General features: G+C 45.7%; 1 protein-coding gene across 1 annotated transcript; it reads right to left on the bottom strand.

Annotated features, from left to right (window-relative positions):
• Nucleotides 1-16,478: 16,478 nt before the first annotated feature.
• On the bottom strand, nt 16,479-17,706 carry LOC125541680 (ethylene-responsive transcription factor LEP-like). The gene has a single exon (XM_048705022.1). The coding sequence runs from the start codon at nt 17,593-17,595 to the stop codon at nt 16,807-16,809; it is 789 nt and encodes a 262-aa protein (XP_048560979.1). The 5' UTR covers nt 17,596-17,706; the 3' UTR covers nt 16,479-16,806.
• Nucleotides 17,707-27,359: the final 9,653 nt, after the last annotated feature.

Raw genomic sequence — 27,359 nt, 5'->3', positions numbered from 1 at the left:
ATGAGATCCTGGACGTCACGAGGAGTTCCGGAATGGTCCGGAGGTGAAGATTTATATATAGGAAGTAAAGTTTCGGCCATCGGGAAAGTTTCAGGGGTAATCGGTATTGTACCGGGACCACCGGAAGGGTCCCGGGGGTCCACCGGGTGGGGCCACCTATCCCGGAGGGCCCCATGGGCTGAAGTGGGAGGGGAACCAGTCCCTAGTGGGCTGGTGCGCCCCCCTTGGGCTTCCCCCTGTGCCTAGGGTTGGAAACCCTAGGGGTGGGGGGCGCCACCCTTGCCTTGGGGGGCAAGGCACCCCCTTGGCCGCCGCCCCCCTAGGAGATTGGATCTCCTAGGACCGGCGCCCCCCTAGGCACCCTATATATAGTGGGGGAGGGAGGGCAGCCTCACCCAAGCCCCTGTCCTCTCCCTCTCCCTCCCGTGACACTCCTCCGTCTCCCTGCGCTTGGCGAAGCCCTGCCGAGATCACCGTTGCTTCCACCACCACGCCATCGTGCTGCTAAATCTTCATCAACCTCTCCTTTCCCCTTGTTGGATCAAGTTGGAGGAGACGTCTTCCCAACCGTACGTGTGTTGAACGCGGAGGTGTCGTCCGTTCGGCACTAGGTCATCGGTGATTTGGATCACGTCGAGTATGACTCCATCAACCCCGTTCTCTTGAACGCTTCTGCACGCGATCTACAAGGTTATGTAGATGCACTCCTCTCTCCCTCGTTACTAGATGACTCCATAGATTGATCTTGTTGATGCGTAGAAAATTTTAAAATTCTGCTACGTTCCCCAATAGTGGCGTCATGAGCTAGGTCTATGCGTAGTTACTATGCACGAGTAGAACACAAAGCAGTTGTGGGCGTCGATATTGTCAATTTGCTTGCCGTTACTAGTCTTATCTTGATTCAGCGGCATCGTGGGATGAAGCGGTCCGGACCGACCTTACACGTACGCTTACGTGAGACTGGTTCCATCGACTGACATGCACTAGTTGCATAAGGTGGCTGGCGGGTGTCTGTCTCTCCCACTTTAGTCGGATCGGATTCGATGAACAAGGTCCTTATGAAGGGTAAATAAAAATTGGCAATTCATGTTGTGGTTTTGGCGTAGGTAAGAAACGTTCTTGCTAGAAACCTATAGCAGCCACGTAAAAACTTGCAACAACAATTAGAGGACGTCTAACTTGTTTTTGCAGCAAGTGTTTTGTGATGTGATATGGCCAAAGGATGTGATGAATGACATATGTGATGTATGAGATGATCATGTTCTTGTAATAGGAATCACGACTTGCATGTCGATGAGTATGACAACCGGCAGGAGCCATAGGAGTTGTCTTTATTTATTTATGACCTGTGTGTCAACATAAACGTCATGTAATTTCTTTACTTTATTGCTAAAGCATTAGCCATAGTAGTAGAAGTAATAGATGACGAGACAACTTCAAGAAGACACGATGATGGAGATCATGATGTCATGCCGGTGACAACGATGATCATGGAGCCCCGAAGATGGAGATCAAAAGGAGCAAATGATATTGGCCATATCATGTCACTATGTGATTGCATGTGATGTTTATCATGTTTTACATCTTATTTGCTTAGAACGACGGTAGCTTAAATAAGATGATCCCTCGTAATAATTTCAAGAAAGTGTTCCCCCTAACTGTGCACCGTTGCGAAGGTTCGTTGTTTCGAAGCACCACGTGATGATCGGGTGTGATAGATTCTAACGTTCGAATACAACGGGTGTAAGCCAGATTTACACACGCAATACACTTAGGTTGACTTGACGAGCCTAGCATGTACAGACATGGCCTCGGAACACGGAAGACCGAAAGGTCGAGCATGAGTCGTATAAGAGATACGATCAACATGAAGATGTTCACCGATGTTGGCTAGTCCGTCTCACGTGATGATCGGACACGGCCTAGTTAACTCGGATCATGTTTCACTTAGATGACTGGAGGGATGTCTATCTGAGTGGGAGTTCATTGAGTAATTTGATTAGATGAACTTAATTATCATGAACTTAGTCTAAAATCTTTACAATATGTCTTGTAGATCAAATGGCCCACGTTGTCCTCAACTTCAACGCGTTCCTAGAGAAAATCAAGCTGAAAGATGATGGCAGCAACTATACAGACTGGGTCCGGAACCTGAGGATCATCCTCATAGCTGCCAAGAAAGATTATGTCCTAGAAGCACCGCTAGGTGACGCACCTGTCCCAGAGAACCAAGACGTTATGAACGCTTGGCAGTCACGTGCTAATGATTACTCCCTCGTTCAGTGCGGCATGCTTTACAACTTAGAACCGGGGCTCCAAAAGCGTTTTGAGAGACAAGGAGCATATGAGATGTTCGAAGAGCTGAAAATGGTTTTTCAATCTCATGCCCAGGTCGAGAGATATGAAGTCTCCGACAAGTTCTTCAGCTGTAAGATGGAGGAAAATAGTTTTGTCAGTGAGCACATACTCAGAATGTCTGGGTTGCATAACCGCTTGACTCATCTAGGAGTTAATCTCCCGGATGACGCGGTCATTGACAGAATCCTTCAGTCGCTTCTACCAAGTTACAAGAGCTTTGTGATGAACTTCAATATGCAGGGGATGGAAAAGACCATTCCTGAGGTGTATTCAATGCTGAAATCAGCAGAGGTGGAAATCAAAAAGGGACATCAAGTGTTGATGGTGAATAAAACCACTAAGTTCAAGAAAGGCAAGGGTAAGAAGAACTTAAAGAAGGACGGCAAGGGAGTTGCCACGCCCGGTAAGCAAGCTGCCGGGAAGAAGCCAAAGAATGGACCCAAGCCCGAGACTGAGTGTTTTTATTGCAAGGAAAGTGGTCACTGGAAGCGGAACTGCCCCAAATACTTAGCGGACAAGAAGGCCGGCAACACTAAAGGTATATGTGATATACATGTAATTGATGTGTACCTTACGAGTACTCGTAGTAGCTCCTGGGTATTTGATACCGGTGTGGTTACTCACATTTGTAACTCAAAGCAGGAGCTGCGAAATAAGCGGAGACTGGCGAAGGACGAGGTGACGATGCGCGTCAGGAATGGTTCCAAGGTCGATGTGATCGTCGTCGGCACGTTGCCTCTACATTTACCTACGGGATTAGTTTTAAACCTCAATAATTGTTATTTAGTGCCAGCTTTGAGCATGAACATTGTATCAGGACCTCGTTTAATTCGAGATGACTACTCATTTAAATCCGAGAATAATGGTTATTCTATTTATATGAGAGATATGTTTTATGGTCATGCTCCGATGGTGAATGGTTTATTCTTAATGAATCTCGAGCGTAATGCTACATATATTCATAGTGTGAATACCAAAAGATGTAAGGTTGATAATGATAGTCCCACATACTTGTGGCACTGTCGCCTTGGTCACATAGGTGTCAAACGCATGAAGAAGCTCCATGCAAATGGACTTTTAGAGTCTCTTGATTACGAATCATTTGACATGTGCGAACCATGCCTCATGGGTAAAATGACCAAGACTCCGTTCTCAGGAATAATGGAGCGAGCAACCAACTTATTGGAAATCATATATACTGATGTGTGCGGTCCAATGAGTGTTGAGGCTCGCGGTGGCTATCGTTATGTTCTCACCCTCACTAATGACTTGAGTAGATATGGGTATGTCTACTTAATGAAACACAAGTCTGAGACCTTTGAAAAGTTCAAGAAATTTCAGAGTGAGGTTGAGAATCAACGTGACAAGAAAATCAAGTTCTTGCGATCAGATCGTGGGAGAGAATACTTGAGTCACGAATTTGGCACACACTTAAGAAAATGTGGAATAGTTTCACAACTCACGCCGCCTGGCACACCTCAGCGTAATGGTGTGTCCGAACATCGTAATCGCACTCTATTGGATATGGTGCGATCTATGATGTCTCTTACCGATTTAGCGCTGTCATTTTGGGGCTATACTTTAGAGACTGCCGCATTCACTTTAAATAGGGCTTCGTCGAAATCCGTTGAGACGACACCGTATGAATTATGGTTTGGGAAGAAACCTAAGCTGTCGTTTCTAAAAGTTTGGAGATGCGATGCTTATGTCAAGAAACTTCAACCTGAAAAGCTCGAACCCAAGTCGGAAAAATGCGTCTTCATAGGATATCCTAAAGAAACTGTTGGGTATACCTTCTACCTCATATCCGAAGGCAAGATCTTTGTTGCCAAGAATGGGTCCTTTCTAGAGAAAGAGTTTCTCTCGAAAAAAATAAGTGGGAGGAAAGTAGAACTTGACGAAGTATTACCTCTTGAACCGGTAAGTGACACAGCTCAAGAAAATGTTCCTGAGGTGCCTGCACCGACTAGAGAGGAAGTTAATGATGATGATCATGAAACTTCAGATCAAGTTTCTACTGAACTTCGTAGGTCCACAAGGACACGTTCCGCACTAGAGTGGTACGGCAACCCTGTCTTGGAAATCATGTTGTTAGACAATGGTGAACCTTCGAACTATGAAGAAGCAATGGCGGGCCCGGATTCCGACAAATGGCTGGAAGCCATGAAATCCGATATAGGATCCATGTATGAGAACGAAGTATGGACTTTGACTGACTTGCCCGATGATCGGCGAGTCATAGAAAATAAATGGATCTTTAAGAAGAAGACAGACGCGGATGGTAACGTAACCATCTATAAAGCTCGGCTTGTCGCTAAGGGTTATCGACAAGTTCAAGGGGTTGACTACGATGAGACTTTCTCACCCGTAGCGAAGCTGAAGTCCGTCCGAATCATGTTAGCAATTGCCGCATTCTATGACTATGAGATATGGCAAATGGACGTCAAAACGGCATTCCTTAATGGTTTCTTAAGGAAGAATTGTATATGATGCAGCTGGAAGGTTTTGTCGATCCTAAGAATGCTGACAAGGTGTGCAAGCTCTAACGCTCGATTTATGGGATGGTGCAAGCATCTCGGAGTTGGAACATTCGTTTTGATGAGATGATCAAAGCGTTTGGGTTTACGCAGACTTATGGAGAAGTCTGCATTTACAAGAAAGTGAGTGGGAGATCTGTAGTATTTCTCATATTGTATGTGGATGACATACTATTGATGGGAAATGATATAGAATTCTTGGAAAGCATAAAGGCCTACTTGAACAAGTGTTTTTCAATGAAGGACCCTGGAGAAGCTGCTTATATAATAGGCATCAAGATCTATAGAGATAGATCGAGACGCCTCATTGGTCTTTCACAAAGTACGTACCTTGACAAGATATTGAAGAAGTTCAAAATGAATCAGTCAAAGAAGGGGTTCTTGCCTGTATTGCAAGGAACGAGATTGAGCACGGCTCAATGCCCGACCACGGCAGAAGATAGAGAAAAGATGAGTGTCGTCCCCTATGCCTCGGCCATAGGGTATATCATGTATGCTATGTTGTGTACCAGACCTGATGTAAACCTTGCCGTAAGTTTGGTAGGAAGGTACCAAAGTAATCCCGGCATGGAACACTGGACAGCGGTCAAGAATATCCTGAAGTACCTGAAAAGGACTAAGGACATGTTTCTTGTGTATGGAGGTGACGAAGAGCTCATCGTAAAGGGTTACGTCGATGCTAGCTTCGACACAGATCTGGATGACTCTAAGTCACGAACCGAATACGTGTATATTTTGAATGGTGGGGCAGTAAGCTAGTGCAGTTGCAAGCAAATCGTTGTGGCGGGATCTACATGTGAAGCGGAGTACATGGCAGCCTCGGAGGCAGCACAAGAAGCAGTCTGGGTGAAGGAGTTCATTACCGACCTAGGAGTCATACCCAATGCGTCGGGCCCGATGACTCTCTTCTGTGACAACACTGGAGCTATTGCCCTTGCCAAGGAGCCCAGGTTTCACAGGAAGACCAGGCATATCAAGCGTCGCTTCAACTCCATTCGTGAAAGTGTTCAAAATGGAGACATAGAGATTTGTAAAGTACATACGGACCTGAATGTGGCAGATCCGTTGACTAAACCTCTCCCTAGAGCAAAACATGATCAACGCCAGAACTGCATGGGTGTTCGATTCATCACAATGTAACTAGACTATTGACTCTAGTGCAAGTGGGAGACTGTTGGAAATATGCTCTAGAGGCAATAATAAAATGGTTATTATTATATTTCTTTGTTCATGATAATTCTCTATTGTTCATGCTATACTTGTGTTATCCGAAAATCGTAATACATGTGTGAATACATAGACCACAACACGTCCCTAGTGAGTCTCTAGTTGACTAGCTCGTTGATCAAAGGATAGTCATGGTTTCCTGACTATGGACATTGGATGTCATTGATAACCGGATCACATCATTAGGAGAATGATGTGATGGACAAGACCCAATCCTAAGCATAGATCAAAGATCGTGTAGTTCGTTTGCTGTAGTTTTTCCGAATGTCAAGTATCATTTCCTTAGACCATGAGATTGTGCAACTCTCGGATACCGTAGGAGTGCCTTGGGTGTGCCAAACGTCACAACATAACCGGGTGACTATAAAGGTACATTACAGGTATCTCCGAAAGTGTCTGTTGGGTTGGCACGAATCGGGACTGGGATTTGTCACTCCGTATGACGGAGAGGTATCTCTGGGCCCATTCAGTAATGCATCATCATAATGAGCTCAATGTGACCAAGTGGTTGATCACGGGATCATGCATTACGGCACGAGTAAAGTGACTTGCCGGTAACGAGATTGAACGAGGTATTGGGATACCGACGATCGAGTCTTGGGCAAGTAACGTACCGATTGACAAAGGGAATTGTATACGGATTGATTGAATCCTCGACATCGTGGTTCATCCAATGAGATCATCGTGGAGCATGTAGGAGCCAACATGGGTATCCAGATCCCGCTGTTGGTTATTGACCGGAGAAGCGTCTCGGTCATGTCTGCATGTCTCCCGAACCCGTAGGGTCTACACACTTAAGGTTCGGTGATGATAGGGTTGTAGAGATATAAGCATACGGTAACCCGAAAGTTGTTTGGAGTCCTAGATGAGATCCCGGACGTCACGAGGAGTTCCGGAATGGTCCGTAGGTGAAGATTTATATATAGGAAGTCAAGTTTCGGCCATCAGAAAAGTTTCGGGGGTAATCGGTATTGTACCGGGACCACCGGAAGAGTCCCGGGGGTCCACCGAATGGGGCCACCTATCCCGGAGGGCCCCATGGGCTGAAGTGGGAGGGGAACCAACCCCTAGTGGGATGGTGCGCCCCCCTTGGGCCTCCCCTGCGCCTAGGGTTGGAAACCCTAGGGGTGGGGGCGCCACCCTTGCCTTGGGGGGCAAGGCACCCCCTTGGCCGCCGCCCCCCCTAGGCACCCTATATATAATGGGGGAGGGAGGGCAGCCGCACCCAAGCACCTGGCCTCTCCCTCTCCCTCCCGTGACACTCCTCCGTCTCCCTGCGCTTGGCGAAGCCCTGCCGAGATCATCGTTGCTTCCACCACCACGCCGTCGTGTTGCTGAATCTTCATCAACCTCTCCTTCCCCCTTACTGGATCAAGTTGGAGGAGACATCTTCCCAACCGTACGTGTGTTGAACGCGGAGGTGCCGTTCGTTCGGCACTAGGTCATCGGTAATTTGGATCACGTCGAGTACCACTCCATCAATCTCGTTCTCTTGAACGCTTCCGCACGCGATCTACAAGGGTATGTAGATGCACTCCTCTCTCCCTCGTTGCTAGATGACTTCACAGATTGATCTTGATGATGCGTAGAAAATTTTAAAATTCTGCTACGTTTCCCAACAAGAGAGGGGGTGAGATCCTGTACATTTTCTCTTATTGAGAGGAAAGCAAACCTATTCGTGAGCGATCTGAACGAATGTTGCTAACTATTGTGTGTCATAGCTCGGAGCGATTGCCAATAAGAGGATTGCTATAGGCGATCGGTATAACGGGATCTACTATACGCCGCTCACTAAGGCAAATAGTTGGCCACCGCTCAAGGAGTGCCCCAACTGGGGCGGACCAATATATAGCACAAAAAATCACAAAAATAAAAAACAGTGCGGTTGCGAGCAATCAAACTCACGACGTTTTAATGTGGAATTTTGTTTCAAATTCATGAACCAAATTTGAAATTAGTTAAGATTTTAAATATTCATAAAAGGGAAACAAAAGGTGAAAAAAGGCAAACCCGTACGTGAGGGAGGTGAGAAAACATGTACTTATTTTCTGTTCTAGAGGAAAGCAAAACCTATTGTTGTCGTAATACGCTTCTTCCCGTGAATCAATAATCAATAAATCAGCAAAAAAAATGAGCATGTTGGAATTCGAATTCTATGCCTTGTCCACAAGCAATTTATACCTTCCTAACCATCGGGCCACATAACACACATGACAACAATAGGGCCACATGCCCGTCATTGGCCTCGGCCTGCGTTCTAGCAGCTGGGCCAGCTCCATCAGCCCGCTATCATCAAAGAACAAAAATCATGGATATTTGATGTTGAATAGTCCCACCTTGGTGCACAAAACTAATTGTCACCAATTTATATACGTTCTGCTTCGTTGTCTGCCATGAGCTAATTAGATGGGATCCCTAAAAAAAATAGGTGAGAGAGGCTTTGCACCCTGCGAAAAAAGTGCATAATTAAAGAAGAATGATTGTGGGCTGGAGTAACTTGAAAAATGATTTGTTGGCTTGAAAAAAAATGCATAACTAAAAGAACTATTGTGTGGGCTGGAAAAAGGTGCATAATTAAAGACAGTATTGTGAGCTGGAGTAAAGTGGAGATCACCAGAAACTGATTACTCCTTCTCGAGTTGGCTGAACGGGATTTGTGTGGGCTGATTAAAAGGTGTATAATTAAAGCGAAAATCAAACTGATGATATTCCTTCTCGACTTGCCGGTGTGGGCGTGTTGGTCGTTTTGGTGGCACAACATGCATTTTTCACCGAATTTGCTATTGGGTGTTGTACATTCAGTATAATTTTATCTTTCGTTGCAAGGATAAGCATATGTGCTTAATGCCAGGCTGATATGCATTTTTTTCTAGCTTTGGTGTGCGCATCCCTGCCACAAGGTGGCACTATCCGGATGTTGCATTATTGGTCATTTTGGTGGACGGGACAACTAGAATTTTCATCGTAACAAATTCCCTACAAGACCTTGGGCTTGCACATAACCGGTAATTTTCTCTCCGATTGCAACGTATGGGCATATGTGCTAGTATATCTCAAAAAATAGTGAGAAGTTGTTAGAGGAACGACACACAATCGAAACGATGAAGAACGAAATCAAACGCAGGGACACAAGGATTTGACATGAAAAACCCCTTCAATACGAAGAGAAAAAACCATGGACTTCATCCAGCAAATCTTCACTATATCAGAAGAGGTTACAAAACGTCGAGGATTTACAACTGATCAACTTACCCCGTGCAGGGTGACCTATTGATCCACTTCAGCTCAAGTTTACCGGCGATGGGCCTCGCTTCGCTTTCAGAAATTAGTCTTCATCTTTCTACTTGAATTTGGATCACAACATAACAAAAAGCAATGTGTTTGTGAGCGATCGAAACTGCGATGTCACAATTATCTACGCTTACTACTAGCCACTAGAATTTATGGCTGCTGGTGAGAAATGACAGCACAAATGAGTTTTAAGAACTCACTCCAGCGGGATATTAACTATAGCATTCATTACTATAGCGTATAGATTTTTCAATTTTTTGAACACATTTGTGCAAACATGAATAATTTGTTGGAAATATATGAATAAAATATATAATTCAAAAATAAACTTATAATTACACCCAAAAAAATCAGTAATTCAAACTTTTTTGAAAAATTGTGAGCATTTTTCGAAAGGGAAACTCTTACCATCACCCGGTGGATCGCAGCGGCGCGTCCGCCACCTCCCATGTGTTACACGTGTTCAAGTGAGACCCCGCACTCGAACGCGCTTTTGCAACAGGAGCAATGTTTTTGAAACATGTGTAGTGTTGCAATGGTCTACAACGAATCTACGTTTTGTAACAAAACTTCTCTTACAAATTTTTTCTGCAACAAGACCTTGATTGCAGAAAACATTAAACTCAGTTGCAAAAAATGCAACAAAACAACTGTTGCAAAAGAAATTTGCAACAAGACCTATGTTGCAGAAATAATTCCGCAACAAGACATATGTTGCAGAAATAATTCTGCAAGAAGACCTGCGTTGCAATGGTGGGGCGCACCCGGCCGCTTGATGCGGCATCTAACGGCTCGCGACCCGGTTGATCTATTAAAAAGATCAGCCGGCGGACGCGTAGCACGTCCCTTTTCGAAAAGCAGGAAAAAAAAATTATAAACGTTAATTTTCTTAAATATTCTTTACATTATTTAATAAATTTTGGAAATCTGAATATGTTTTGAAAAAGGTAAAAAATTTTTGAAATCCTGACTATTTACTAAAAGCATGAACAAATATTTGAAATCCAGACAGACTTTTCTGCTTATCTTTTTGTAGAGGCCCTTTTTTTTGTTCTTATCGAATTTCTCGTTTTTTATTTACGGACCAAAACTGGAATGAGATATCTTCGTGTACAACTGAAAATGGGCTGGGCCAATTCGCTTGATTTGACCAAAGCCTATGCGTTTTGGCAACACACTTTGCCGAGCGTCCCGGAAATAGGAAACTTCATGAAATCATTAATTGAGGTGTACTCCTTCAAAAGAACACTTCCAACTTCTCAAATTGCGACAAATGGCATGCTGTATGAGTTTTCCTCTCTTTTTTCACAGATTCCTTTATTCAAAATGTTTTACTTTTAAACTATTTTTGCTGTTGGGTCCCTCACGTTGAGATTTTCAAAATTAGATCCAGTGGTGATAGGTTTCGACGAACTTTTTTTCTTCACGGAGAAAACCGAATGAAAAACACTGAATCAGCGCACATTTTCTTTCATTTCCGATGAGGCATACATTTTGTACCCTTTTCGAGAGGCACAATCATTCCTCTCGTGGAAGCAAATTCACGCCTCCACGAGAAGTAAATATGTACCTCTCATGGAACGAAAGAAAAAACATGTTTTTTTCCTTTCCTCAGAGGCATGCCTGTGCCTCTCGCGGAAGCAAGTCCGTGCCTCCATGAAAAATAATTTTGTGTCTCTCACGGAACAAAAAAACTTGTTTTTTCCTTCTCGAGAGGTATGTCTGTGCCTCTCGTGGAAGCAAATCCAGGTCTCTCGTGGAACAAAAAAACACGTTTTCCCCTTTCAACACGTGGCGTGACACTTGGCGGCGGCTGAGAGCGTGCCAAGTGGAGTGCTCCCAGCCCACCCCAGGTGACCTTGGGGGGGGGGGGGGGGGGGGGGGGAGGGGGGCTCGCCATGGAGTACTCCTCAATTAGTTGCTCTGAAAAAAATCCTGGTGTCCTCCTATTCCTCGCGTTGGCCTGGTAGGAGTACTCCTCAATTAGTTGCTCTGAAAAAATCCCGGTGTCCCCCTATTCCTCGCGCTGGCCTGGGTATAACGACCAAACACGTATCCCGTTCACAGTAATGGCCAACCCGTTAGTCTATTTCTGCGCGGGTTTTCTGTCTATTCGTTTTTCTAATTTTTCGTTTTCCTTTCTCTTTTTCACATTATTTTTTCTTTCCTTTTTTCCATTTATGAATTCATGATTTGTGAACAATTTTCAAGTTGATGAATTTTTTTGTATATCACAAACAATTTTCAAATTCATAAATTTTTTTGAAAACCCAGAATTTTTTTCAAAAATTGTGTATTTTTAAACTATGTGCGAACATTTTTAAAACTCATGAATATTTTGCACATTCGTAAATATAATTAAATTTGCAAACATTTTTTTGAAATTCATTACTTTTTTCAAACCCATGAATATTTTCTGAAATTTGTGAAAATTTTGAACTTGAGTTTTATAAAGAAAATTTATGAATATTTTTCAAACTCACGAACATTTTTTAATTCAAAAAATGTTTTTGAACTTGCAAATATTTTATTGAATTCGTGTAGTTTTATTGTACTCGTGACATTTTTTGAAATTTGTGAACATTTTTTTAACTCGTGAGCACTTTTTATATTCATGAGAATTTTTTGAATTCATGATTTTTTTGGAATTCGCAGACAAATGAAAACACGGTCGAACATAGACTTGACAGTGTCCAGCTGTCGGTTAGACCACGTGAGTCGGGCCCCCACTTCATGAAGCTCATGGAGGGCTGCATTGTTTATAAAATCATTAAAAGCAGAGGCCCTAGACCACGAGAAGTTGACATTGTTCTAATTCCATGTGCCCGAAGGAGGTTAAAATCGCACTCAATAAGAAGCGGGAGATTGAAAGTAGAAACCTTAAGTGCAAGCTCATCTAAGAAAATTTGAAACAGTGAGTGATCGGTCTGGCCATAAAAAACAACAACTTCCCAGAACTTATAATGAATGGATGCAAAAAAAACCATGCTAGCAAAGAAATCCCCACAATCAAAAGAAACAAAATAAAAAGCATCAGTCTTTGCCCAATTAGGATACCACTGGAGTGAACGGTTGTACGCAACCATTTCCACACAAAGTGACCAGCACCCGCGATAAAGGACAACTCATTTACAGAAAAAAATGATAGTTTTCTGGAGACAAATAAGATCAATGCGCGCATCACAGACATAATCCTTTAATTGCTTCCAGCGCCCCTCGCGCTAAAACTCCGTATATTCCAGAAAAGAGCCCTCATCTGAAGGAGTGTTTTTTTTACGAAAACCGGCCCTGCTAGAGGCCACACAACTTTTAGCTTTTCTCCCTCAAGTGCGGATGGCAGGGGCGGGTGTAGGCCAGCCACTACTAGCTCGGACCCCATTGACTAGAGGGATATCAGAAGAAGGCGAGGTAGTAGTCACAACTGTTGCTCAGGCTTTGCCCAAAGACACCTGAGCTAACTCACTGGCCCGAATCACATAAAGATATTTAGATGGGGACCCGGAAGAAGAATCAAAGACTAAAGTGGAATCAAGAGCAACCTTAGTGAAATGCAAGTTTAGATGATCTGGAAGAATAACGCCTTTGGGGGAAGAAGATGAAGAAGTACATGTAGGGCGCGATCATTCTCTGCAGCGCACCGTTCTACGCGCATAGTCACCATTCACCATTATCAAGAGGGGGATGACTCTCGTGTGCCATGGAGACAAGAGTCTTGACGGGGACAGAGCACCCTAATGGCGAAGAGGAAAATATCTCAGGCAATTCATCACCAGCGACCTTGACAAGATCATGACCGAGCTTGCGGTACAACCCCGCCAATACCTGCTTGGAAGCACAAGAGATACGACTGCAGGGTGAAACTTTCCTGACAATGGTTTTCTTCTTCGGGATTGGCCCAGAAACCTCAACATCTTTGGATGGGTGTTCTGGAGAATCAACAATTCCAAAAAGAGAAGGGGGAGCTGGGCAGGCCGGTTAGTTGGAGCACACAACAGACATAGGGTTAGGGCGGTTCCCCAGCACGACATTGGCACCCACCATCGAAATGGCTGACGCATCACAGGTCTCTTGGAGCAGCAGAACCACCATCCCTAGGAGCACGACTACAATAAAGTTGTTCCAGAGTGGGTCCAATGGCTTCCACTCCTACTGGGAGAATGGTGGTTCAGAATCATCCCCACTCATACTGTGATTGTTGGTATTATCATCATGCGATGTAGGTGATGGAGGAGGAGGGGGATTTTGATAGTAGGTTGTCCCTCCACGCGAACATTGATACAATATGTGAAGGTGAGACGAAAGAATTCCACAAATACACGCACACACGCCGAGTCAAGGCTCAACACCAATTGGTTTCCCGGTCAACTCACATAATGCCATCAGGGAGGCAGAATTGCAAATCATAGCAGGAACATCATCCAACAGGACCCACGATTCCACCAAGGACCCTAAAGACTTATCACAATAACATGCTCTTTTAACAGAGATCACTAATTAGTCTAGCGGAAGAGTAAAACTGGTACTGGTAGAAACCATACAGAGAAATTCTTTAGATGGGAACACCACTCCAAATTCAGAGGGCGAGAGCTGCTGGATTTGCAGGTCCTAGCCTTCCAACCCCACTCTCGCAACTCATGAGAAATCATCTGCAAGGTGACCTCCTTAGATTGCATAGAAATCACCGCCATGTTATGGATGGTGGGTGCATCCCCGACTACATACAAATCACCCTTGACGCTAAAGAAACCACATCAAGGCAAACCTTTTTAATAGTGCTTGAGCACATGCAGACTAGAACGGTTATTGTAGTCCATAATTAGTTGGTTGTCAGCGTGATAGATCAAACAAAAGGGGAGGGAGTGTTGCATTACAACTGGAAGTGCCCAAGATGTGACATGCAAAACAAGTAAGGGCAGACGAACTAGATGAAGAGCCTAATCCTATAGGAGGAGCACCAGGACCCGAAAGAGGTGGAGGGGGATGATCACATTGCCTGAACTTTTGGTTTTTGTTGGGATACCCGTTGTTGTTGTAGCCAGAGTTGTAGCTGTGGCTCTCATTGCGCCGGTTGGGCAAAGTTGTCAGTAGGGGTAGAGCTGCCACCATCGATGGGGGGAGAGCACGAGATCTCGAGGCAAGAAAATGAGAGGCACCAGATTTGCCCGCCTATGAGATCGAGGCAGATGATTCCCCAAACTAGTAGCCGAAGAGGGGACGGTTGGCGCCTTTCGTTCCACCACTGAGCTTCCTCCTCTTCCTTGTGTTACTCGTCCTCCATAGACCACGTGGAAGGTGTACCCTATGCCTCCTGCTCCTTGGCCACACACTCTCGCGCAGCTTGCTCTACCTCCAACTTGGAGCGCAGCTCCGCCTCATAGGCGAGAGAGTCAGTTGCCACCTCACTAGAGCCCTCCAAATGTCGCTTGTTGTTAGAGTTGTGGTGTTTGGACGACCCACATGAACGGTCCATGGCTATGACAACCACAAACGATTGTGAGAGAGGTGATGGAGGGGGAATATGGACCGGGCAACGGGGATGGAGTTTAGATCTACTAACTTCAGTGGCAGTGGTTGGAAACCCTAGACAGGGGTCAAGACACCCTTTCGGCACCCATAAATACCCACGGGGGAATGACGGGACTAGGCCAGGGTCACCAAGCATAACCACACAACAAAAACCGAACCGGTATCAACACATCGCACTAGAGGGAGGAAGGGGTCCAAGGAAATGCAGTCCTAAGAGTTATAGTGCCCAACAAGCAACCCAACAGGTGGCCCCAGGTTCATCCCAGGCGGCCGACTAACCACCACCAAGCCAGCACCAGCCCCCACTAGGATTAGCAATGAAGATCGAAGAGGAGGCGGATCCGCCACCCTCAGATACAAGTTGCTGCCGGTGACAGGAGACGAAATCGGCGAGGGAGAGGGTGAAGCAGGAGTGGACAACGACGAGGAGGAAGACATGAACCAAGGATCCCCGAGCAAGAGGAAAACTTATTGAACGGATGAGAACGGGTGGAGACGATGAGCACCCAACCCTGGTCCACACCTAGTCGACGAGGCACCACAACCAGGAAGGTGGCTGCCGAGGGTGAACTTGCGGCGATGGGCGTCACCGCGGGCCAGCATCGCCACCCCAACAACCCTGCCGCCATCAACCATGACACCACCCGCTGAGGACTGCTCATCCTCTGAATCCCCATCCTTGGAGCCAAGCGCCCAGAAGCGGTTAGCAGCGTGGCCAAGCGCCTGGGAGACGGCAGGCCGTCAGAACCGAGGCCGGAAAGAAAGAAGGAAATGAGGGAACCACCACGCCAGCGGAGAAAAGGGCGGACGAAGGGGTCGAGGAAGGGGAAGTAACTGTATTCTTACTATGAATGAACGAACGAGCTCTCTTTATCGAAAGTGTTGTTCTGATCCCGAGCTCATGTGAGCTCAGCTGAACAGTAAAATAAAAAAAATTAATATAATCTGAATTTATTTTGTGCCAATCATTGACAAATGTTTTAATTGGTTGCAAAGTTTCATCAGCGGATGACATTCATGAAAAAATTGGCTAAAAAATAACATTGATGTTCCAAAATGCTTTTGAAAATGTTATTTCCAAAATGGATGACATTCGTGAAAAACGCGGCAAAAAAATTGATGTTCCAAAATGCTTTTGAAGATAACATTTTGAAGGATTTTTTTTGCCATGTTTTTCATGAATGTCAGCTGGTGATGAAAATTTATAATAAATCAAAATACTTATCAATGTTTGGCACAATTTTTTTTCAGATTTTTTATTTTTTTGGTTATACTGTTCACCGGAGTTCACATGAGTCGGGAACATAACAAAGGTGTTCTTAGAAATAGGGTGTGCAGGTGAGCGTGTGTGTCCATAATATGAGTGTATGTGTGTGTGCACGTACTATGTTTTGAAAAACAATGTATTAATTTGTTGCATATGAGACTTATACGCGGTAAGGGCGTTACCGGCACATTGGCAGAACATCTGGCAGTGAAAGAAAAAGTAAAATAGGCAGGAGTACATAACAACGAACAGGTAAATCATCATAACATGGATAATATATTACACTGAAGCGCCAGCAACACACAGGTGTATGCCGACTGATCATATCTGCACATACGAATGAGGCCTAAAACGAAAAAAGAGAAGGAAAAAAAAAGGAAAAGGAAACAGCCCAGAACAAAAGGCTCATGGATCTCCAAAAGAGAAGATACAGGCCCATGATATGAAAAAGGACGCAAAAACGATAAAAGACGCATTATTACCACGAGACTTATCAAAGTAAGTAAATTAACTGCTAAGCACACCCAGCAACTCACCACGCCGCAGCACAACGGCGGGCGCAGAGGCGGTCGACACGGCACCGACGCGCACGTGATCATATCAGTAGTAGTAGGAAGACGACGAGCCCCCGAGCTGGAACCCGTCGGCACCGGCGTCATCGGCGGCCGGCATCGGCGAGAAGAGCGGGCTGTGCACGTACCCTTCCTCGAAGTACACCCCGTGGCCGCCACCCGGCGTGGAGGAGTATGCTCCCAGCTCGGACGCGTCGCACCACCCGCCGCCGCCTGCGGCATTGGCGCCGTTGCCGCCGACGCCATACATGGAGAAGTCCATGTCGCCGCCGCCGTCGATCATGGGCAGGTCATCGGGCATGGCGATGTCGTCCATCAGCGAAGACATGTCAGGGGCACCGCCGTAGAGGTACTCACTGCCGATGTCCTGGCCGCCGCCACCAGCCGCGGGCTGATGCGTCGGCAGGGGCGGGACGGGGTCGGCGTAGAAAGGCTGAAGGAGCTGCACGGCGTTGTCGTCGGAGGTGAGGTCGGGGGAGAGGTAGGGGGTGATGGACGAGCCCGGGGGAAGATCGGGATAGGCGAAGTTGGTGCGGGCGCGGACGCCGCGGAGGGAGCGCGCGGCGCGGTCGTAGGCGACGGCGGCCTCCTCCGCCGTGTCAAAGGTGCCGAGCCAGTGGCGGTCCTTGGTGGCCGGGTCGCGGATCTCCGCCGCGTACCGGCCCCACGGCCGCCGACGCACCCCGAGGTACCGCGTCGGGTTGGAGTCCGGCTGCTGCTGCGCCGCCTGCTGCCGGCGCTTGGAAGATGACGACTTCTTGTCCGACGAGGAGGAGGACGAGGAGGATGAGGAGAAGAAGTAGGACGAGAAATTCATCTTCCTACTAGCTCGTGATCAAAACAGAGCAAGCAATAGAGACTGTGTGTGACTATGCGTTGGTCGTTGACAAGTGGAGATGAGAGAGATGGGAGGTCAGAGGTGGTTGAAATGGTAGTTGGATGGATGCTGCATGGGACGGTGTTGCATGGGAGTATATATAAGCGCGGGAAAGTGAAAAGGGTTAGTTAAGTGGGGTGGAGGTTGGCCATGACAAGTTCATTAACAGGATTAGTTAACAAGGTGATCCGTCGTTATGTGCTAGTACCGCTAGCCCCTTTTTTTAATCAATCATTCGATCTTAGGAAATAATTAGTTGGAATATATATGTGGGTACACATATCATGCATGTAGATGGGGCGGCGAGGTGAGCTCGCCATAGTGATCGATCACAGGCATGCAGGGCAGAGGTCGCTTTGGGTTTGATTCTTTGTGGGGACGACCAAAGGTGGTCAACCCAATGATTTGGACTGGTGGGTGCAAGTAGGGCACATGGTTTTATATAGGAGTAACAGCATCTTCAATTATAGATGTGGCAAGTTAAATCTTGAGAACAATATTAATTCGTCCTCTCATGCGCCTCCACTTATTACTTACCTTTGGTTATTTTTCTTAACATGGTATAAACACAGATGCTTACATACTTGCACATACACTCATCCCTATGAACACACGCATCTTATCCTCATGAGCATCTTTGAGATACTAAGCTAGCAAAACATTTTATGATTGACACGGACACCTTCGTAATCAATGGGGACATCTTCTCTCACTAAAACATCAGTCCACTGTAAGAAGGCTAACAATCAGAGCTATGCTCATTTCGTACTACCTTTGGTTAATTTGGTTTGGTTTTATTGCATTTTACAAAACGTAAAAGGAGTGAAGGATCACCTATTCTCAAGTTATCTGCATGTGTTTCTCGAAGGTCAGTCAATCTATTTCGGGCGTTAGATGTACATTGGACAACTACATGTTAGAGCTTTTTTACGGTACCGGGTAATGAATACGGGCCCTCCATTCTGGAAGATCCAACGGTCCAAAGAGATATATACTGCTGGAATTGGTTTAGCAGTATAAAGACTGCACTGCTCGATCAACGTAAGCGGTATATGTGATTTGAGGGCAACTCGGGAAGATTTTTAAGTTTCAGCTCGTCAGATTGAGGCGCCCCACGCATTCTCCCTCGGCGAGCCGATCTCTCGTCCCTTCCTCGACCAGCTTGTGCTCGTGGATCAGGCGCTCGGCGGCATGGCGCAGGTCTCGGCAGTCGGCACCCGACGTCTCCTGCCTACACCGGATGTGAGGGCAGAATGGCGCAGCTTCTCTTCTTCGGCAGGCCGGATGTGAGGTACCCTCATCCCACAGGTGACAGGCGCTGACGGATAATTTAGTGTTCACCTTTGTAGAGAGTTGGCCATGTCCAATGCAAATTCAGGTTTTAAGCTGCACCACTTGGTTCAGGCTGTTGGCAATTTCATGATGGGTTTGTTAGTTCCTAGCAGCGGCAGCTAGCCCCTTGGAAGAAAGTTTTTGACATCCTCAGTTTCTACGATGCAGCCAAGTATGGATAACTGAACTTCTAATCCATAACAAGGCGGCGGACGTTCGAGGCATGTTGGAAGGTTACGGATTTGTGAGGCTACAAAAGGAGCATGCAGATAGCTAGATATGGATGGAGTGAACTAGCACGGCGGCGGTGAGGGGGAGTTAGATGGCCGGGGCGTGCAATATGGGAGACTGCGCGTCTGGATTGAGTCGGCGGCATTTTCTCTCGACAGTCGACAACCATGACAGATTCCAGATACAAACTAATAACAGTTTGGTTTTCTTTTAATGTGAAAATTAGAGGTCTAAAATACCCTCAAGAATTGAACGGTGAGATTAGGTATATACTGCTTCCGTATAGGGTACCATAAAAAAGCTCACATGTTAACCATATGCAATGGTTGTTTTCGAACCACGCCGCACATAGAGAACCCAAAACTATGAAAAGGTAGAAATATAAAACGCTATAGAACAAGTGGATGACCCGAGGGGAAATATACCTTTCCCAGTACCGTAGTACCCCTGATGGCCGGCCGGCCGGCCAAATGCGGCATACCGTCGTGCATGTGGCTCGGCGGGAAGCTGCAGCCCACGACGTCCCGGTCCCGTCCCGTCCCCAGGCGCGCCCGCCACACAGCGCCAACGCGCTACACCGACCAGACACGCCGCGCATGCATGCGGCGCTTTTCCGGAGTCTCCCAGTCTGAACGCGTGCATGGCCGGCCGGCCATACGGCGTACGTATCACCAGTCCCGCCGGGCCTCGAATCGGGGATCTCCTCCTGGCCGGCCGCCCGCCCGCTCGATCTCCGCGGGTCCATCGGACCATCGCCCTCGTCTCCCTGTCCAGCCACACGTCAACCGACTTCACCCCACAAAGATCCGCGATGCACGACGTCGAAGCGACAATATGTGCAGCACGGCTGCTGAAAGGTGAAACCCCTTCTCAAGTTTGACCGAATGCAGCGCATGTGCATGCATGCACACGCGCCACCGATCTATACACAAAATGCCGTGCCAGGCATCGGATGCCGCAACACTTGGCCGGCCGGCCGGTCGTACGTCTCAAGCGTCTCGGCTTGTCATCTGGTACGTGTTACAAAAATTTGTACGTTGGCATCTGGTCGAAAACCGGCCAAGTGCGCCTGGGTCAGGGCTCAGGAGGGAGAGACGAAGGGGGGCCTGCGTTTCTTGTGGGGGTCCAACGGCTCACTGGTCAGTGCATGCAACCGCCACATTCAATTCTCGTTACATGGTGCATGTTTTTCTGTTGGAAATCAACGCTGTAGGATCCATATATCGTTTTTCGGTACACACATGGATGGAAGCGCCTTAAATTTCTAGTTGCATCTGCCGGCAGGTTACATGATCAACCGCCATGCATGCCGGCCAGTGGCTCGTCGGTCGATGGACCTTGTGCTTGTGCCTGTGGGCGCCACACTGCATATTGTACGATGCCATGTTGTCTTGTCACTCGGAGATTATGCGTTTCTCTGCTCGATCTCGATTTTGATTTCTGTTTCTGTTTTTATTTTGCTCTTGCCATCCGACATATGCAACCGCCATAACTGTTCTCAGATCTTCTGGTGGTCGATTGAAACGTCGGTCCTTGTCAGAAAATAATACTAGTACACTACCTCTAATATAAATCTGTACAAACAATACTAATACAAAGTTGGTGCTGGATAATTAATTATTTTCTTTGCCGTGTTTATTTTAATATAGTACAGACAAATACGTCCATACACACGCACATACATTCACATCTATAAATGCATGCACACGCACCTTATGAGCACATTCAAGAGACCGATCGACACATCATCTTAAGAATGACAAAGTTACCATAACGTCTATGTAGTCAACGGGAAAGTTTATTTCATTGAACGAACATTACCGGGATGCCTGAAATAAATCTAGAAAAATAAGAGCACTAGTGCCAAGTTTGAGACTGAAATTCAGATGGACTGGTTCCATCACAAAGAATCGGTTCTCTTTGTCGTGTTTATGATTGAACTAAAAATGAAGATGAAAGGGACTTTTTCCCCTTTTTACTAGTTCCTATATTAAATACTAAATTATGCTTCTGTCCGATATTAGTTGTCGCTGAAATGGTTGTATCTAGATTTAAGTGCAACAACTAATTTGAGACGGAGTACAACTTAATTACGTTGAATCACTATTATTCGTTTTAGTTAATTCATTCATTCACTCTGATGAGATAGAGTATATTTATTGTGCGCTCCGGACACCAGAGGCACATAACGTGGGACGTCGTACGCACAACGAGCCCCAGACCGACCAACTCGTGGTCCTCCCATGCATATGTTGATACTGATCTCAACCAATTGCCACTTGCTCTCCCGGTCAAGGTCAAATGGTGTGGTGCTGCTACTTCTTACACTGTCGCTGCTGGTTCACATGCCATCTTAATTGCAACAACTTTTGGATCAGTGATCTATATACAATTAACAATTCGTAGTGGTGCGCTTCGGGGCCAAATGGATCTCGCAGTAGGACATGCTGATATTGTTGACCACGATGTATCCGGAATCCGGATCATGAGTTTTAATTCCTCTATCAGTACGTATGTAAAAAGTAGGCCATATACCTCTCCGATGTGCTTCCATTGATTCTCTAAATTCTAAAATGTGTTGGTTTGAATATGTGCGATCCTCTAAGGATGAGTGGAGGGCATCTGACAAAACGAGTAAATAGCAAGAGACTATCACATTAGGCCTTTTACAATGGAAGATGCTTAGAGAGATGCTTAGAAAAATAAATCGGGTTTTTCTGAAGCACCGGTGCCTATTTCTACAGGAGAAACGCTTAGTTAAGCGTCTATCCTATACAAATAAGCACCGGTGCTTTAGAAAAGCCTGATTTATTTCTCTAAGCACCCCCTAAGCACCTCCCATTGTACAAGGCCTTACAGGCTAGGACAACAAAAAACTATCATTTTTTTATGTTTTAAAAAGCTACCACTTTTTTGGTTACCTGTTCCAAAAAACCCAAGTTGATGAACGGTTATGTTTTAACCGCGCTTATGACAGGTAGGGCCCGCCCGTCAGGATTCTGTCGGCTAGGGGCTGACGGTCGTTAGGGCGCGCGTATTTCGGCCAGGGTCAAAGAGCCCGAGCCGGCTCACTCTCTCTCTCTCTCTCTCTCTCTCTCTCTCTCTCTCTCTCGCTCCCACTCTCTCCCCCTCGCTCTGTTCTCCCCTTCCCGAGCTCACCATCCTCACCGACCACCTCGCTTCCTCGTCGTCGGCAAGGATGCCTTCTTGGAATAATGGGGATGAGAGCTCCGACGACGACAGCATGGGGGGCAACCTGATGGATATGGAGTACTTTGTAAGGCTCACCCTCCTCCCTCTGCCATTATTTAGGGTTAGGGTTAGGGTTCAATCGAATTGGGAATTAGGGTTGATAATCTGCATATTTGTATGGATGGATTCCTTTGGTTAAGTGTTAGGTTTAGCCAGTGCTTGATGGATATGCAACTATTTGATGCATTGGTTGTCTGATCTACCTTGTACTGCATGTAGGACACACCTGACACCATTCCTGAGCCACTGTGGTGTGGTGCTTCCATGGAGGAAGTTGCCAAGTGCACTCTATACCAGATAATGCCTAGGAAGTGTGTTGCTTTTGAAGGTGCTAACACTGGGAGGAGGTTCTATGGATGCCATGTTCAGGTGAGTAATGTAGTAAAACAGTAGCTCATTGTTATCTGAAGTTAGTGTTCATATTTGCATAGAGTGGTTTTCTACTTGATATATGAAGTCAGTGATTCATTTATGCTTTGTGGTTATCAGTTATGCCTACTGGATTCAGTTATGTTGGATGGATTCAATTATTGTGTAGTGTTTTGAAGTTTGCAGAAAGTCAGTGATTCAGTTATGCTAAGTGTTGGTTTCTGTTTGCATAGATTAACTGTATTGAATGGATATATGAAGTCAGTTATGCTGGATGGATACATGATGTCAGTGCTCTCTAGCTGTACTCTGTATATCTCCTCTGTATATAAACTGTATTGAATTGCAGATTTATGAATTTGTACATCTCCTCCTTGTATATTAACTTTGTTTTAACTGAATTTAGTACTGAATTTATGCATTTTATTAAGTATGTGTTATCTGATCAAACTTAAATTATTTCTGAAATTATTACTGTTGTTTGATTGAACAGGAAGGTGTGAACTGTGGTGTAGTTCAGTGGGTTGATCATGTCTGGCCTGATGTACTTAAGAACTGCCTCATCAAGCTGTGGGAAATGTTCCCTGAGCAAAACCTTGGCAGGATTCAAGACAAGCATGCATATGAGGATGAGGTTGCCAAGTTGAAGAAGGAGTATGATCATCTCTGCACTGAGTATCATAAAATGGTTGATAATTTTAGCAAGATGTTTGACTGGCAGGATGGTGTTGGCAAGATTGACTACCAGAAAGCAATGGATGCTGAGAAATATGAGAAGAAGAAGAAGAAGAAGAAGAAGGAAGAGCTAGAGCTGGAGATGAAGATGGAGAAGCTAAGGCTAGCAAAAGAACATAAGTGTATCCTTCAGGCCCAGGCAGACATAATTCACAACACCAGGAAGGCTATGAAAGAGATCAAGGTGGACAGGGATCTTCTTGCACAAGAGAAGAAAGAGCTTGAGAAAGTAGTTGCTGATCTGCTGAATGCTAGCCGTGGGAGAAAGGAAAAGCTTGAGCAAATCAAGGCCATACTAGAGGCTTGAAGATTTGCACAATGGGGGTTAAGTAAGAAAGGTGGCCTGCACATATAACAGTGAAGGAAATATGCCCTAGAGGAAATAATAAAGTTGTTATTTATATTTCCTTATATCATGATAAATGTTTATTATTCATGCTAGAATTGTATTAACCGGAAACTTAGTACATGTGTGAATACATAGACAAACAAAGTGTCCCTAGTATGCCTCTACTTGACTAGCTCGTTAATCAAAGATGGTCAAGTTTCCTAGCCATAGACATGTGTTGTCATTTGATGAACGAGATCACATCATTAGAGAATGATGTGATGGACAAGACCCATCCGTTAGCTTAGCACTATGATCGTTTAGTTTATTGCTATTGCTTTCTTCATGACTTATACATGTTCCTATGACTATGAGATTATGCAACTCCCGAATACCGGAGGAACACCTTGTGTGCTATCAAACGTCATAACGTAACTGGGTGATTATAAAGATGCTCTACAGGTGTCGCCAATGGTGTTTGAGTTGGCATAGATCGAGATTAGGATTTGTCACTCCGTGTTTCGGAGAGGTATCTCTGGGCCCTCTCGGTAATGCTCATCACTATAATCCTTGCAAGCAAAGTGACTAATGAGTTAGTTGAAGGATAATGCATTATCGAACGAGTAAAGAGACTTGCCGGTAACGAGATTGAACTAGGTATGATGATACCGACGATCGAATCTCGGGCAAGTAACATATCGATGACAAAGGGAACAACGTATGTTGTTATGCGGTTTGACCGATAAAGATCTTCGTAGAATATGTAGGAACCAATAGCATCCAAGTTCTGCTATTGGTTATTGACCGAAGATGTGTCTCGGTCATGTCTACATAGTTCCCGAACCCGTAGGGTCCACACGCTTAATGTTCGATGACGATTTATATTATGAGTTATGTGATTTGATGTACCGAAGGTTGTTCGGAGTCCCGAATGAGATCACGGACATGAAAAGGAGTCTCGAAATGGCCGAGACATAAATATTGATATATTGGACCGTGTTATTTCGACACCGGAAGTGTTCCGGATGTTTTTGGGTAAAACCGGAGTGCCGGAGGGGTTACCGGAACCCCCGGGGGAATTAATGGGCCACCATGGGCTTTAATGGAGAGAGATAAGGGCAGCCAGGGCAGGCCGCCCCCCCTTGCAGTCCAAAGTGGACAAAGGAAGGGGGAGCGGCGCCCCCCTTTCCTTCTCCCTCTCTCCCTCTCCTCCCCCCTCTCTCCTTCTTGGTGGAATCATACTAGGACTAGGAGTCATAGTAGGACTCCCCTCCTTGGGCGCGCCCCCTAGGGCCGGTCGGCCTCCTCCTCCCCTCATTTATATACGGGGGAAGGGGGCACCCCATAGATACACAAGTTGATCTTTAGCCGTGTGTTGTTCCCCCTCCATAGTTTTACATCTCGGTCATATTGTCGTACTGCTTAGGCGAAGCTCTGCGTCGGTAACTTCATCATCACCATCACCACGCCGTCGTGCTGACGAAACTCTTCCTCAGCCTCAACTGGATCAAGAGTTCGAGGGACGTCACCGAGCTGAACGTGTGCAGATTGCGGAGGTGTCGTACGTTCGGTACTTGGATCAGTTGGATCACGAAGACGTTCGACTATATCAACCACGTTACGAAACGCTTCCGCTTTCGGTCTACGAGGGTACGTAGACACACTCTCCCCCTCTTGTTGCTATGCATCTCCTAGATAGATCTTGCGTGATCGTAGGTAATTTTTTTGAAATACTGCGTTCCCCAATAGTGGCATCTGAGCCAGGTCTATGCGTAGATGTTATATGTGTGAGTAGAACACAAATAGTTGTGGGCGATAATAGTCATACTGCTTACCAGCAATGTCTTACTTTGATTCGGTGGTATTGTTGGATGGAGCGGCCCAGACCGACATTACATGACCGCGTTCATGAGACTGGTTCTACCGACGTGCTTCGCACACAGGTGGCTAGTGGGTGTCTATTTCTCCAGCTTTAGTTGAATCGAGTTTGACTATGCTACCTCTTGAGCATCTGCGTTGGTTTTCCCTTGAAGAGGAAAGGGTGATGCAGCAAAGCAGCGTAAGTATTTCCCTCAGTTTTTGAGAACCAAGGTATCAATCCAGTAGGAGACCACGCGCGAGTCACCTCGTACCTACACAAACAAATAAGAACCTCACAACCAACGCGATAAAGGGGTTGTCAATCCCTTCACGGCCACTTGCAAGAGTGAGATCTGATAGAGATAATAATAATAAGATAAATATTTTTGGTATTTTTATGATATAAATTTAAAGTAAAGATTGCAAAATAAAATAGATTGGAAACTTGTATGATGGAAAATAGACCCGGGGGCCATAGGTTTCACTAGTGGCTTCTCTCAAGATAGCATAAGTATTACGGTGGGTGAACAAATTACTATCGAGCAATTGAAAGAATTGAGCATTGTTATGAGAATATCTAGGTAGGATCATGTATATAGGCATCACGTCCATGACAAGTAGACCGACTCCTGCCTGCATCTACTACTATTACTCCACACATCGACCGCTATCCAGCATGCATCTAGAGTATTAAGTTCATAAGAACAGAGTAAAGCTTTAAGCAAGATGACATGATGTAGAGGGATAAACTCATGCAATATGATATAAACCCCATCCATTTATCCTCGATGGCAACAATACAATACGTGTCGTTTCCCCTACTGTCACTGGGATCGAGCACCGCAAGATTAAACCCAAAGCTAAGCGCTTCTCCCATTGCAAGAAAGATCAATCAAGTAGGCCAAACCAAACTAATAATTCGAAGAGACTTGCAAAGATAACCAATCATACATAAAAGAATTCAGAGAAGATTCAAATATTCTTCATAGATAAACTTGATCATAAACCCACAATTCATCGGATCTTGACAAACACACCGCAAAAAGAGTTACATCGAATAGATCTCCAAGAGAATCGAGGAGAACTTTGTATTGAGATCCAAAGAGAGAGACGAAGCCATCTAGCTAATAACTATGGACCCGAAGGTCTGAGGTAAACTACTCACACATCATCGCAGGGCCATGGAGTTGATGTAGAGGCCCTCCGTGATCAATGCCCCCTCCGGCGGAGATCTGGAAAAGGCCCCAAGATGGGATCTCTTGGGTACAGAAGGTTGCGGTGGTGTAAATAGGGTTTCATGGTGCTCCTGGATGTTTTTGGGGTATATGGATATATATAGGAGGAAGAAGTAGGTCGGTGGAGCAATGAGGGACCCACCAGGGTGGAGGGCACGCCCAGGGGGGGTAGGCGCGCCCCCTGCCTCGTGGCCTCCTTGATTGTTTCTTGACGTCCACTCCAAGTACCCTGGATCACGTTTGTTCCAAAAATCACGCTCCCGAAGGTTTCATTCCGTTTGGACTTCGTTTGATATTCCTTTTCTGTGAAACACTGAAATAGGCAAAAAAAACAACAATTTGGGCTGGGCCTCCGGTTAATA

This window comes from Triticum urartu, chromosome 2 (assembly GCF_003073215.2).
Source record: "Triticum urartu cultivar G1812 chromosome 2, Tu2.1, whole genome shotgun sequence".
NCBI lineage: Eukaryota > Viridiplantae > Streptophyta > Magnoliopsida > Poales > Poaceae > Triticum > Triticum urartu.
Note: the sequence above shows the minus strand (reverse complement) of the source record. Positions and strands in the feature narration are given on the sequence as shown.

Excerpts from the sequence above, each read along its gene's own strand:
- LOC125541680 (XM_048705022.1), bottom strand. The coding sequence starts at position 17,595 with ATGAATTTCTCGTCCTACTTCTTCTCCTCATCCTCCTCGTCCTCCTCC.